Below are 15501 nucleotides of genomic sequence, written 5' to 3'. Positions count from 1 at the left end.
ACTAAGAAAATAATCTAAGTACTATAATTACATCTAAGATGAAACAATCTACTTTCGAAGGGACTAATGTACTTCTGAACGGACTAACCAAATAATCTAATTACTCTAGTATTACTAACCTAAGTATTAACTATGTAATCTAAGTACTTACCTGAAGAAAAGTGAACTCTCTCAAAGTATTCAACTCACGCTGCTGCTACTTGCGTTGCTCCTCTCCTGCTGTTTTCTCTACTCGAGCTGCTACTACTCGTGTTGCTCTTCCGCTGATGCTCCTCGCGTTCCTCCTTTACTGCTCCCTTCTCTTCTCCCTTCTCTCCTCTGCTGCTCGCTTCTCCTGAGCCAGCGAGCTCATTTTATTCAGTACAAAAGCAACACTGAGCTCCGCAGATGTCATAACCGCACCAAAAGCACTGACACGATGAGACGTGACGTGATGAAAGGAGCACACGGACTTGGCCGATGTGATTTCGGCAGCTCAGATGCCAAATACGACACTGTATGCCATATTCAACACCTCAATTACCGAATACAAAGAGCTTTCGGCACCTGATTTGTCGAAATTAGTGGGTGTGAGCTGTTTTCGGATTTTGAGAGATCTAAATCAGATTTTCGGATTTTATGGTACCAATACAGTTGCTAAACTTATAAATACGCTGATATATTTTTTATTTTCACAAATATATTGACATATGTTATCTATTTTTGTATTTTTAGCGCTCTATATTGCATTTACAATTTGTATTACAGTACCCACCACGAGCCCACGACAGCCGACCCACTGATCCGCGGGCCCCACCCAGCTCTATCTACTCACCTTAAATCCCGGTCCGGTGTCAGAGCTCCGACCTGAACCCCTCTCCTCGGCGTCCTCGCCTACCCTCGCGCATCGGAGGCGCCGACACAGCGTCACCGCTCCGCCGCGCCGCCGCCGATGGAGACGGCCGCCCCGGTCTCCTCCGCGCCTCGCACCGTCGAGGACATCTACAAGGATTTCAACGCCCGCCGCGCTGGCCTCGTCCGCGCCCTCACCTCCGGTACGTACGTACGCGCGGTCTCCTCTCCTCCCTCGCGCTCGCCTCTCTTCTCTAGATCTAGTGGCGACGGCATCCTCGGTCTCACCCCATGCGGTTCCTTTAATCGCAGATGTGGAGGAGTTCTACGGCTTGTGCGATCCGGGTAAGACCCGACCGGATCTGAGCGCTTTGCTTTCGTTGGGTTCCCATTGGTGGGGGGTTTGATTGGTTTCTTCTCGGAGCACTTGCAGAGAAGGAGAACCTGTGCCTGTACGGGCTCCCGAACGGGGGCTGGGAGGTGGCGCTACCGGCGGAGGAGGTACCACCGGAGCTGCCGGAGCCCGCAGTCGGGATCAACTTCGCCAGGGACGGCATGCACCGCCGCGACTGGCTCTCTCTCGTCGCTGTCCACTCCGACGCATGGCTGTTCTCCGTCGCATTCTTCTTCGGCGCGCGGCTCAATGGCAACGAGAGGTACATGCTACGGCCGCCCCGCCCCACATCAGATTGGGACGGAGGGAGCACTCTGCTCTCCTGCTCTCTGTGTTAAATTAACCGTCTAGGTTGAAGATATCGTTTCTCAGGAGAAGAATCTAATGGTACTGTCGAATTGGATTCTTGTCTTGTCTGCGTGATGCTGTTCCTGTTCGTGGGGTTTCTGGATTACTTCTTTTTTATTTCACCTCACCTGCATCGTGTGTGTGTGTGTGTGCAGATGTTCCTTGTGTTTCCTTCGTTTCTTTCCCTACCTTTTCTTCATCTTTCTGCTGTCAATGGGGCCATGTTTGATCACTTTGTTTGCTTTATTCTCTTTTAACATTTTGTTCCTTTATTTTTTTTACTGTGGCCATAATGTACAAATAGTATCAAAGCTCTGTATCTTCGTTGATTCAAAAAAAAAAAAAGAATGTATCCTGTGTGATCCTTACGAAATGCAAGTCTTTTGGCACATTGTGGTTGGCATCGATTTCCACGTTTGCAGGTAATATATGGATATGCCGTGCTACTCTTTATTTTTGGCTTAGTATACTTTCTGTTGGTCGACAAATTATACTCCAGCTGAATGTCACAATGTGGACGCTTTGAAATTCCATAAGTTTTGAGCTTTCCATGCTGTTTGCTCTTTAGCAGCTTGGATGTTTTAGTTGAGTTTCTCTGAGTGTACATTTTATTAGTGGGGTGAATTGATGATTCGCCACTCCGAATATTTGGATTTTTAGGATATTCTACTACAAACGAGTTTATACTCAGGGTATGCCACTTTGATCTACTCTCATTTTTCTTTTCTGGTTTAATCCGAATTGCATGCCTGGAAAGATTGAGCTTACCATGGACGGAACTGGTTGAGCCTGGCCAGCTTGGTTCGGCCACTTAAGGTCCTCACCAGCTCCATGGTGTCATAGAGCATGCACAGCACCAGCACAAGATCAAGTGGCCGACATATGCACGCATGTGCACTTCAGTTTTAAAAAAGTGAAATGAGGGAATACATCTAAAGTGGCACATCCTGAGTATAAACATTGTTGAGCTGCAGCACTAAATTTCATGCTAAAGAAGTGGCACAACCTAAAACTCCGATTTTTGGAGTGGCAAATAATTAAATATCCCTTTTCAGAAACTTTATAGTAAAGGTTTTGAAATTCTGGACACATCAAACCACCAAATGCAAATCCAGTTTTTTAAATATAAAATGCCGTGAATTTATATTCCTCCTGAGGTTAACTAGAGCTTTTGAAAGCTATTTGAAATGTCCATTTTTCTATTTCTCTTCATTCTATTGTTTAGTTGTAAAAATGATTTAGTCATGTAGTTTTTTCAGTCCCCTTTATTCAATTTTATTAGTTCAGTTCACCTTAATGTTCCTGCTAATGCTTCTTGTAATCTTATGTCTTATTTGTCTTGTGCAAGAAGCATGATGATCAAACTGACTGCAATTAAACTTTTCGGGCCATTGACCTACTTGAATTGTTGACTGTCATGCCCATTACAAGATTTGTGATGTTTGTTCTCATCGTCCTTTGACACAATTTCTTTGTTCATCAATTACACTTGTTGGGCTACTGCTGCAACTTCATATTTGTATTGTCAGTCATTGTCATTTGTTTAGGTGCTTTATGAATGAAGTAGTCTTATTATTTCTGCCAGTTAGGTTTTATATGCGTTCCTTCTTATTTCCAATACCTAAATACTCTCCACTTCCTTAGTGTTTTAGCTTGACTCTGTTCTTATTGTTGAAAAATGGTTAATTTTCTTTTGTTTTGTGCTACTACCTGTTACTGTAGAGGGCCAATCAATTGCCATTATGAAGTCATGCTATTTCCTCCTATTTGTAGTTTTTCATCTTACTTGAGGCAAAACAATTTACTAATTTTTAAATGCACTTCTCCCTTAAAGAAAGGAGAGCCTTTTTTTAGGCAATTTGATCTGTCTTAGCGGCGATCATTTCCTAAACTATTCCCAGAGCTGTTTCTGTTTTCCAGTAGGCATGCTGTCAGCATGTATCTCATTGATACCGCTTCATTGTATATTACATATATGCATAGTTCTCATGGCGTAGGGATATCGTCGCCATAACGCCGATATATCAGCGTGGAGGAAATCCCCTTGTCGCCATAGGGACACCATGGCTCCGCCGTGTATGGACTCCGCCATAGCGATGTGGCTTCCCCGCTCACCCCTGCCCGGAACTCCGTCCGCCTTGTCTAGATCCCGTTTGCCCTCTCTCGCCTGGATCTCGTGGCCTCGCCCTCGCTGTCTGCTGAGCGGGCTGCTCACGCACTCGCCGTCTCTTGAGCCAGCCGCCCCCGCCCTCCTTCGGCCCCTTGCCCTTGCGCTATCTGCCTCTCCGTCTAGATCTCGCAGGAGGGAGCATGGGGCGACGGCGGGAGCTTATGTTGTGGTGGCAAGAGAGAGAGAGAGAGAGAGAGCGGCGGTGGGAGAAGTGCTCTTGCTGCTGGAGAGCGCAGGAGAGGCGGCGGAGCACGCGTCGTGCTTGGCGGCGGCGGGTTTGGTGAGAGGTCGAGGGAGACAAGAGAAGCAGCGACTGCAGTGATGCGTTGCTTGGCTGCTAGGGCTAGAGACTTAGATGAGACATGGGCTACGAGGGCTTCTATGGGCTGGCTTGGTGGGCTGGGCCAATTAACAAGTTCCTCGTCCTAGTCTTTGCCTTTTCCTTTGTATGTTTATTATACCTATAAATATATTGGTGCATATCTGATTTACATAGTAAATATCTGATTTACACACTAGCATATCGCAGTTAGCACTTTAGCACACTAGTTCAGCTCAAGCTCTAAGTTGTAGCCACATAGCAGTTAGCACACTAGGTAGCCCATAGCAGTTTAGCTGCACACTAGTTCTTCAGTTGAAGAAGATGAGGAAGAGGGAGAGGGAGAGGAAGAAGAGATCATTGTGGATGATAATATCCTAGACTATAATGTGCTTTGCCACGCCAATGTGTGCATGGTGTCACCACACCGCGTGCCATAGGCGCTATAAAGTTGTGAAGGTGGTGGATCGCCACGCCATGTCACACTGCCGTAACAACTACACATATATGCTATGTCATTGTATATTTCCTTTGGATGAAGCCGTACTTTATCTAGGTTGACTGTCTCCTGCCTGGGAATATGATCTTGCTAAATATTATCCTTGATCTAGTGTTAAGAGAATCTTCTGTGGTAGTTTCTTCATAAGCTTGTTACCTCTTTCACTTTTCTACATCAACAGATTACACTCTGTTTTCACAATATAGGTTAATTATCATACTGCACTAAAATTGTTTTCAGGTTTCCAGTAAGCTAATACTTTGTGATTACCTTTTTATGATATTCTTAACCAATCCTTGTTATGCTGACATTTAGAAATAATGGCTAGCTTCATATGTGGAGTACCTGACGTCCTTGATTCTCATACTGATTTAAAATTACTGCTACAACATCCATCACTGTTTTCTAAAGAATCCAGTGACCGTGGTTAATGAAAAATGTGCTTGAACGTCTTTAACTGAACCCTTCTACTGCACTCAGTTTGTTACTTTTTTATTCTCCAGGAAGCGATTATTCAGCTTGATTAATGAGCATCCATCCGTGTATGAAACAATGGTTGAGCGGAAACAAAGGGAGAATAAGTCTGGTGTTGATAACAGTGGCAAATCCACAAAGGTGACATGTTAATGCTCTATTAGTTTATTTGCTCTTGTCAATACATTATCCAACCGTCTGCCTTTGATTTTTCACAAACTGACATTTTTTTTTTTTGTTATGCAGCGAGCAAATGATGGGCACACAAAGAACTTGAGGCCAACAGTTGTGGATGATGGTTTCGAGGACGACGAAGAACACAGCGAAACCCTCTGTGGTACTTGCAGTGGTCGCTACAATCCAACTGAGTTCTGGATTGGATGTGACATTTGTGAGCGGTGGTTCCATGGCAAATGCGTGAAGATAACTCCGGCGAAAGCGGAGCACATAAAGCGCTACAAGTGCCCTGATTGCAGCTCCAAGAAAAGCAGACAATAAAACCTTGGAGCTGCTGGCCTCTTATTGCTGACCCAGCTGATCAACCAAACAATACTCTCTCTCTCTCCCTCTCCCTCTCTCTCCCTCTCCTCTCCATCCACCACAAAGTCGGAGGGGCAGGGGAAAATGTTTGAACGTTACTAATTTAGCTGTGTTTTAAAGATTTGTTATTTTAGTTCATATGTTATTAATATATATGGTTTTATCTGTCAGTGAGAAGATGGTATTTTATTGAAAAATAGCTAAATTAATGGTGAGCAAACCCTCCGGAGGGGCTGTGGTCTATAACCAAGAGACCACTAGGGTCGGGTCGGGTCGGGTCGAGTCGATTGACCCTTCCTCCATCGACTCACAGAAACCCACACCGTTGTCTTGTCGTCGCTCGCTCTGACCGCCGCAGCCTGATTCGATTGCTGCCATCCACTGTCGCCTTGGGTTGTCCTAGGTGTGCTTCGATGAGTGCAGAGCAAACCGATTCTAATCGCAGTGGCGACTGTCGCGGCCGCGTTGGAGCGTTGCTGGAGCGTTCCTTGTCAACTCCGACCACGCGGCTGTTGTATTGATTCCTCTTTAATTTCGACCACATGGCTCCTGTCTTGCTTAACTCTGGCAACTGAGAGATGATAGCAACTCTCTTCCCTTCCTCCTTATGTTTTTTGGTTGGGTAAAAACACTAGTTGGGTGAATTAGTACTTGTTTCTTTGTATAATCTATATTATGATGTTGATAATTGGTGAACCGTTAATCTTATAAATGTGTAGGATGAAAAGGAGATGCTTTAGACGAATCACAAAAGAACATATGGAGATTTTTATACAGGTTTGAGTCTCCCTAAGAATAATAATCCTAAGTCCTGTTTGTCTTATATTGATTTGAGCCTTCTACAAGAGAGTATGTAGCTAGGCTATACGGATCTAAACTTAGTCAGTGATTTTCTTGCTCGGCTTCAGATTTCTAGTTGATCGCGCTTATATTGCTTGTCCTCCGTAGGGTCTAGACTCTCTATATATAAAGTGTGTCGTACGTTCTATGAAGTTTTTCTTCTTATTTTTGAGATAAACTTCCTATTTGTGAGACTAGGTACCTACGGGTAGTTTCCTTCCATCCAGATATCCTCTTTCCAAAGATAGAGATATGCCCCGAGAATTATGAAAAACTCTAGGGTGTCTGGATATAGTAGTTATCTAGTAATCATTATCAAGCCCCGATCATTACATGAAATAAGACTTCGACGGATCAAGTACATGGCCAACAAAGATAAGCATTTTGTCTGACCATGTCATCGAGTAAGACTCAGGTTTTTTATTAGGAGGTTGCATCTAACCGGGTTTTCTAGGTTCTTAGATCATCCACTCAGGATTTCGAACGTCTCCGAGTTCTCAAGCGAGTCCTTGAGAAGGTGCTCCATCTGATTAGGTTTTCTAATCGGCCTGAAAAAATCATCCCGTCCTTGCACAAGTACGAGAGATATAAGACTCATAGCTGGCTAGGTTCGGAAGTTGAATTGTCACAGCGGAAATTTTATATAGTGGTGAAGAGATTCTCTAGCACGGGCATGACAAAGTTAATGTTATGTCTTTTTGACTACTCCACACGCTATGGAAAACCCAGCAGATAACAATAGCTCTGATTGACTGCCTCTTTGTCTACGCAAACCAGCTGAAAAGACACAGCCTCGACGACCAAGCATCGCTTAGGTGTTCGCGGTTCATAATGTGACCACACTCAGAATTAATGCTAAGGAGATGAAGTGACATCGTCTCTTGGCCTATTGGCCTATATAAGCCACCAGGTGCCAAAGCTCGAACGCATCAAACCTAAGTCTCATCATGGAACCTCCTCCTTCGCATGAATACACACCTTCTTCTCCTGACTACTCCCCTTCTTCCCCTGAGTACTCATCCCTCACTTCGCTGTGATCTCCCACCGAATGTATTTCGGTAGTGGAGGTTATCGACATATCCTCCGACATGGAAGCTGAAGAGAAGGCGGCAACTCGCGGCACACCTGTTAATGATGACAAGCCCTCGACATCCCCAGTCCAAGACGAGGTAGACTGGGACCGCTTGAGGTGAAAATAGAGGAAGAAGAGGTGGTGAATAAGGTGGAGGAAGAGGAGGCATCCGACAGTCTCTCTATTAAAGATGACAAGACGCCAGCCGCTTCACCCTCTTCATCCTCGTGTTATTCTGGCGAGGACAGCCGGAGGGAGTAGCCAGAGCAGCGACACTAATGATGATGGTGGCGAACGAATGCCTGTCCTAAACCCATCGTTGTTGGAGATGTTGATGATCAGGCAGTGACACCAATGAGTTCGGAAGGGGCCGAAACGTCAGTGACCCCATCCTCTCTGTTGTTGTCGATGGCTGGAGAGAGTTAGGGAAGTCTCTCATTCCTCTTGCAACGTCAGTGAAATCTCTCTGGCATCTAGTAGATCTTTAGGACTTCTTGTAATCCTCTTTCCCTTAGCTTATTTGTAAAAGAGCTCAAAATCTTGTTAAATAAAAAATTCCTATTTTTATTGCAATGCTTGTGTATGACTGTGAATTCCCTCATGAATACAAGGAAAGTTCAAACAAGTGTTTGGCCTTTATTTCTTCCGAGTAGTTTAGGGAGTTTTGAGATCTCTTATCGAGATATTCATCGCGATTACCTTAGGTCAGACTTCTAGGAGAAAGCGTCTCAGCTTTCAGGCACTCGGGGACATGATAAGGTTCTTCGCGATCCCTAAAGATATTTTTTCGATTCCCCTAAAAAACATGGTGCACAAGTTTTGTAGTCCTAGTATACATGAAGCCCCAACTAATTATCGGAGAAGAATTCCTGGATGGGCAGTCTCAAATCCCCAGTACGTGTGTGGGCAAACAACCCGAATAACGGCTTATCTCAGTTCTTGAAGGCATTGGATTGAAATATGCAAATGACATATATTGATAATATGACAACTAATGTTACAAAATATATCCTAAATACTTACACATAGAACTTACAAAGCTGGTTGATATTCCAAGAATTTTTAAGGACTTGACCATTCTCCATAGCTAACCTATACGGCCCTGGTCGGTTAGACTCGACCACCCTATAAGGACCTTGCCACTTCGGAGATAGCTTGTTGATGTTTTTCTAGCTCTGTACGAGTCGTAGAACCAGATCTCTAGGTTCGAAGGATTTATTGTGGACGTTTTAGTCATGATAGCGTCGGAGAGCTTGTTGGTACCATGCTGATCTTATCAACACTTGCATCCTTTTTTTCTTTGAGAACGTTGAGTTCGTCTTGTCTTCTCGGTATTTCATCCTTGTCGACGTATAGCTACACTCGGGGGATTTGATTGTTAGCTCACAGGGTAGCATTGCTTCGGCCCTATAGACTAGGAAGAAAGTATTTTCACCTACCATCTTGTAGACTAGGAGTGCCCAAAGCAAATAAAGCAACTCGGAAGCCCATGATTTAGCGTAGGCGGATAAGCGGTTGAAGACGTGGATCTTGATTCCTTGTAGCACTAGACCATTCGCCCGCTCGACTTGTCCATTACTTCGTGGATGAGCCATGGTCACATAGCAGATTATGGTGCCTAGTTCTTCGTAGTAATGGATGAACGCTGTACTGGAGAACTAAGTGCCGTTGTCGGTGATGATCCTACTTGGGACGCCAAACCTTGTCATGATGCTCTTCATGATGAATTTCTTGGCGGCTATTGAAGTGATTTTACCGACTGGCTCAACTTCAATCCACCTGGTGAAGGTGTTAATTGCGACAAATTGGAACTCGAAGCCCCTAGGCGCTACCGGGAAGGCCCCTGGAATATCCAATCCCCAAGTAGCGAACGACCATGATAAATGGATGGTTTGTAGGGTTTGAGCGGGTTGATGTATACGTTTGCTGTGAAATTGACAGTTGGTACACCTTCTTATCAACTCGCTTGCATCATGGAGAGTCGTAGGTCAATAGAAACCTAGTCTAAATGCATTTTCGACCAGGGTTCGAAAGGAAGTGTGAGCTCAACACACCCCTCCATGAATTTCCTCAAGTAGTTCTCTACCTTACTTCTGAGAGATGCATTTCATGAGTACTTTGTGAGTGCCTCTTCGATAAAGAACACCATCCACTAAGGTATACATCTTGGATCAACGAAAAATTTACTCGGTTAGTGCATCGCAGGTACAACTCAATCTTGAAGGTACTTGCGAATTGGGTCCATCCACAAAACTTTGCTTTCGAGTTGCGCCACGAGTTCCCCCATGACTCCTTTGGGGGTGTCGATCCCTAGCGAGCCCACGAGCTTGTTATAGGTATCGTAGACCACCACTCTTTCGGCTGTGTCATCTGATGATTTCACATACGGCTTCTAGAATTTCTGTATGATAAATCCCTGGTTGTCCTAGAGATCGTGAGGATCTAGGCAGGCAAGATTATCGGCGAGGCAGTTATCCTTCATCGGGATATACTTAACCTCGAGTTCGATGAATTTCTTTTTCAACTTCCTCTCCTCCGTGAGGTAGTCCATCATGGTCTTATCTGAGGTTTGATACTCCTTACTAACTTGCTTCACCACAAATTATGAATCCCCTTTCACAAGTAGGTGGTGGATGCCAAGAGTAGAAGCTACTCAGAGTCTAGTGAGTAGACCCTCATATTCCGCTATGCTATTCGTGGCTAGGAAATCAATCTACAAAGCGTATTGCAGGCTTTCTCCCATAAGAAAGATTAGTATAATCCCAGCCCCCGCGCCTTGAAATGTGAGTGATCCATCGAAGAATAAATTCCATACATCTGATAAGTTGTTGTGGTCATCCTGGGGTTTATCGAGTCCTGTCCATTTGGCCACGAAGTCGGTGAGTACTTGCGACATGATTGTTGTTCGAGGCACGAACCAAACATCGAATTCCCTGAGCTCAACGGACCACTTGGCAATGCGACCAATTGCATCTCAGTTGTGCAGGATCTCACCGAGTGTGAATATCATGGGTACGGTGATCTTGTGAGCCTAGAAGTAATGTCACAGCTTGCGAGAGGCCATAAGTACAACATAGAATAGCTTCTGCACTTGTGCATAGCATTTTTTAGGACCATGGAGCACTTTACTGATGTAGTACGCTAATCGCTGGCTTTTCTCTCACTTGTCTTGCACTTCTCTTTCCACCACCAATACCTCATTCACAGCACATGGTCCAGCCATGATGTATAAGAGTAGATCTTCATTAGGGTTGGGAGCGACTAGCATAGGGGGCAAGAAAGATACCTCTTCAGATTTTTTAATGCCTCATCTGCTTCTTTTGACCACTCAAGTTGTCGTAGTAACCTGAAGAAGAGAAGTTCTCAATCTCCAAGCTAGGAAATAAAATGGTTAAGGGGTGAAGATTGACTTCGATCCCTTGGTAGAACACTAGGTAATAGAGTAGCTTCCTCGCATCGACTCCAAACATGCATTTCGCTGGGTTCAGCATTACTCAATTCTTACAGATTGTTGAACGTCTCTTGTAGGTCAGAGATGAGATCTTCTTTCTTTTTGGTTTTGACAATGAGATCATCGACATAAACCTCGAATTCTGGTCGATCTGATCATGGATTGTTATCTGTATTCCTTTTTGGTATGTGGCACCAGCATTCTTCAATTCGAAAAGCATCTTGACATAGCAATAGACTCCAAATGAAGTAATAAAGGAGGTATTCTCATACTTTGGATGCATGCTAATTTGGTGATAACCGGAGTAGGCATCGAGAAGGCTTAGATAGTCGCAGCTCAAGGGGGAGTCAACTATCTGATCTATTCGTGGCAGAAGAAAAGCGTCCTTAGGGTAGGATTTGTTGAGATTGGTGAAGTCAATAAATATTCACCATTTTCTATTTGATTTTTTGACCATGATGAGGCTTGCAAGCCACTCGGGAAGATCCACCTTCCGAATAAAACCTGCATTGGTGAGCCTTTCAATTTCCTCATTGATGGCTTCTTTCCGGTCGGGCGTTAACCACCGAAGTTTCTACTTGACTGGCTTCACGTTGGGGCAGATAGCTAGTTTATGCTTAATCACCTCCCTGGGGATCCTGGGTGTGAGGAACCGTCCAAATAGTATTCTAATTAATCATCAGGAGGATCATTGTTCATAATCACAACCTCGACGATTAACCAGAATACCATTCCGGTAGTCCCGGCACGTGTTTTGTGCCCAGGATCAGAACACATGTCTTCCAACTCAAATATCACAACACAGTTTAATAGAGAGCAAGTAATTAAGCTGTATTACAATACTTAAACATGCAATTGCTTCCACAATTTACAACAAAAGAGGAACAACAGCAACTACACAACGAAGGATAAACCTATACAACAAAAGAGTATGGAGCTGGATGCCCTTAGGCTTCATACCAAAAGCGCCGGAGTTCGGAGTAGAAGGTGCTACTCCTGCCCGCCACCCTGATCGGCAGGCACAAAGTAGCCGAACACTGTCTCTTCCTCGCCAACCTGTGAACCTGAAACTTAAGGGCAGTACCCTTAGTACGAAGGTACTAGCAAGTCTTACATAGTATGAGTATATATATTCTCGACTCCAAGGATCATGCATTTAAAGCTGTAGCAAGGATTAAGACATGTTTAAGTTCATTAAGCGGTAAGGAACCTAGATTCTAGGTGTAAGCAACTGACTTAACCAACCACCCACTCAAACCCTACCAGCCAACTGATCAGAACATATATATAAACAACAAGTGTATAAGAGTAAACTATTACCACCAAACCACCGACCACATACCGACCAAACCACCCAAACCAACCATGCCACAACCCACATAGAAACTCTACGACCAAAACATGGTCGCTCGGTGGAGATAAGCGATAGCAATGCTCATGACCGAGAGCGCGGCAGTTCGAACTGATTATACACCCTGCAGGGGGATACTCTTGGACCCACACGACACAGGGACCATACGGCTTGTGCCACCCGCTAAGATGCACATAAGGGGGTACCCGTGACAACCTTTCCCAACCAGGTCCAACCATGTGGATCAACCATAGCTCAGCGCGGCGGTATTAGAACTACTCCCCGAGCAAACTAATACCGCTAAAAGCCCGGACTCAAACCGGACTCACACCGTCTATGACGAGGCCCACATGACCACGTCTGCGAAGGTAATCAGCTCGCCTACCATTATATCAGCATGTGGTGAGTAAGGTAAGTGCTAAAGCTGACTACACCGACGGTCAGTGCTTAACCGGTGCAAGCGGTCTACGATGTCTGGGTTCCCTCCCCGAACTGCCTGAGGACTCCTCGTGAGCAGATGATACCCCTAACACCGCCCACACCTCGTCTCAACTCACCACTCACTAAACCGACTCATCATCAACACAAACACAAGTGTGAACAAGTAATAAGTCCTAGGCTCGCGACAACGGTGGACGCTGTCGTCGACTTCTACCGGAAAGCCTAAGTACCACTAAGCATAGCGAACTATAATTAGACCTCGACGACACCACTAGGCTCCTAGGAACAACACATGACACGTGACCAAAATGGGATAATGCATCAGCATAGGTTCTACCCAACTCGGTACCCGACACATGCAATGTATACATAAGCATAGATAACATATTAGATTTCGAATTGACATGGTGCAATATGATAGATGCTTGCCTTGCTGCCCTAGCTGCTGCTCACAGCTACCCGAACCACGATCACCACCGTTAGAACCTCCGGGAAAAGCCTCGCTCGCCTCTGTCGTCGAATCGACGTTCTCTATAAGAATAATCGCGCGCAATGATGAGTATGAAAGACATACAACAACGAAGGTGACATGCATTATGCCCTGCGCTTAAAACATCAAATATTTCCTAATTGCAATTAGCGTTAACCATTTAAACATTTCCTGAAATACTTTAAAGCATAAACCAAAGCTTAAACCAAAATGAAAAGTTAATTATGCTTAACATGAGGGTGTATATTTTTACTGAACAGGGCACAATTTAGCAAGATTCACAAAATTGGATTCATCAATTTTGGGGCTACCAAGATTTAACTATGAATTATCAAAGCCTAGATATATTCCATTAATTCAATAATTCACAGCACACATTTCATGGCCACTGGTATTTTTAATGGATAGATCATGTCATAATAAAGCCAACAAAATTGGTTTCATGAATTTTGGAGCTCTACACAATTTCCTACGCATTTTTCAAGATTCCAGCCGATTTATCAACTCAACAGATATTCATTTCGCAATTTCTGATTTCCTCTAATATTAAAATGGGCCCACGTCTTTTTCTACCGGTGCCCAACTAGCCACAGGCACAGATAGTGGGGCCGGGCTCATTTTGACTGGGGTCAAAATTGAACCCCGCCCAGCACACAGCGCAGCGCGGCAGGGCGGGGCTCGGGTTGTGCCCGCCGGCGGCGAGCGGCGCAGTCCAGGCGGCCGGGAAGGGCAACTATGGCTCCAGCATGTGCGCGTGGACCCAGCTGAGGCATACGTGGTCACCAGCGACGGCCGGAGAATGGCCAGTGGCGGTAGACGGCGGAAACTACACGGCGGCGGCACAGTTTTGACGCGCCGACGGCGAACGGCGACACAACAGACTCGGACGAGGGCGGCTATAGCTTTTACGAGGACGCGTGGACCCAACGGCGCGGCTGAACACTGAGGAGCTCGGCGGTGGCTCGGCTGACGGCGTGCGCCGTAGGCAGCGGCGCACGGCTGCACGGCGGAAGGCGCGCCGGCGACGGGCTAAGCCCCAACGGACACACGCGCTAGACTCAGTGGGGGACGGTGATGCTTACGGTGAGTTCAGTCGCCGGGGAAAGGCAGCGGTTCGCCGGTTCAACGGAGAAAGGTGGAGACGGCTGCCGCCGTTGGGGAAGAAGACGCGGCCGGCTCAACCCGTGTGGAAAAATGGCCGGGGGAGGAGGGGAAACGGCGGAGGAGCTTGGGGCGCTCCTCCCTGCGGCTCCACTGGGCTCGGGCTCGACGGAAATCATCGGTGGCGCGGTGATTCTTGCCGGCGGCCGGTGCTTGTGTGCGTGTGCTCTGCGCCGGCTGTGCGAGAGGAGGAGTAGAGAGAGAGAGAGAGAGAGAGAGAGAGAGAGAGAGAGAGAGAGAGAGAGCAGAGGGCGGGGAGGGGAAGATAAAGGCACGGTGTCGTGTCCCGGTTTTCCAGCGACGTGGCCTGGCCACCGCAGTCAACAAGGGCGGCGCCGCTTGCTCTATGAGAGGAGATGGCAGAGAGAGCAGAGAAACCGGAGGGGGGATGACAAGCGGGTCTGATGAACAGTAACCGGCCGGTAAAATATCCCCACTACTTTAGCCATCCATTTGAATGCCTTCCCAAGGTCCAAAATGGGTAAAACAATTTTTTTTGAAACTAAAATTCATAAGGAACCATTTGAACTTGTTTGACCCAGAATGCTTGAGCCAATTTTGAATGAAAATTGTTCAAAGATGCTATCTTTTCCAACTTGTGATAATTTTTATGCCTTCTAAATATTTCCCAAAAATTTGGGAAAATTCATTTATATTCTTCTCCTGGCATCTACTAATTTCTAAAATTATCACTAGCCCTATGTTCCATAGAAGTTTTGGGAGATGCTTTACAACGCATCAGTTAAACCTGGTTTAACCAAATTCGGTTTAATTCACATTGCATGTCTATACTGCTCAAAACAAAAACAAATGATGCTAATGATGCCCATTAGCACTTAATTACATGTTTAGAAACTCTGAGCCGTGACACTGGGAATGTCTGACAGTTGCCATACAAACACGTCGGTGTTTGTCTGAAGGAAGGTGATGAGGCGAGTTCCTATTTGGGATCCAGGTTGGAGCTGATCTGAACGGTCCTGGATGGCTCCGCTTGGTCCAAAGGAACTACGTTGACTTCGTTGTGTGACTTCATAACGGATTTGGGCCTTGAGTTTTTTGTCTCCTTGCTAGGTTGATGCTACATACATGGCCATGTCATGACTTCGCTTGTCACACTGCT

At 45.6% G+C, this 15501-nt stretch overlaps 1 protein-coding gene across 1 annotated transcript; it reads left to right on the top strand.

Moving 5' to 3' along the window:
- Positions 1 to 836: 836 nt before the first annotated feature.
- On the top strand, positions 837 to 5728 carry LOC133890630 (PHD finger protein ALFIN-LIKE 2-like). Its single transcript, XM_062331096.1, has 5 exons — positions 837 to 1034; positions 1144 to 1176; positions 1265 to 1487; positions 5065 to 5176; positions 5282 to 5728. Exons 1-5 carry the CDS (start codon positions 932 to 934, stop codon positions 5531 to 5533), a joined length of 723 nt encoding a protein of 240 aa, XP_062187080.1. The 5' UTR covers positions 837 to 931; the 3' UTR covers positions 5534 to 5728.
- The last annotated feature ends 9773 nt before the right edge of the window (positions 5729 to 15501 follow it).

Source organism: Phragmites australis, chromosome 14, assembly GCF_958298935.1.
Source record: "Phragmites australis chromosome 14, lpPhrAust1.1, whole genome shotgun sequence".
Classification (NCBI taxonomy): Eukaryota; Viridiplantae; Streptophyta; class Magnoliopsida; order Poales; family Poaceae; genus Phragmites; species Phragmites australis.
Note: the sequence above shows the minus strand (reverse complement) of the source record. Positions and strands in the feature narration are given on the sequence as shown.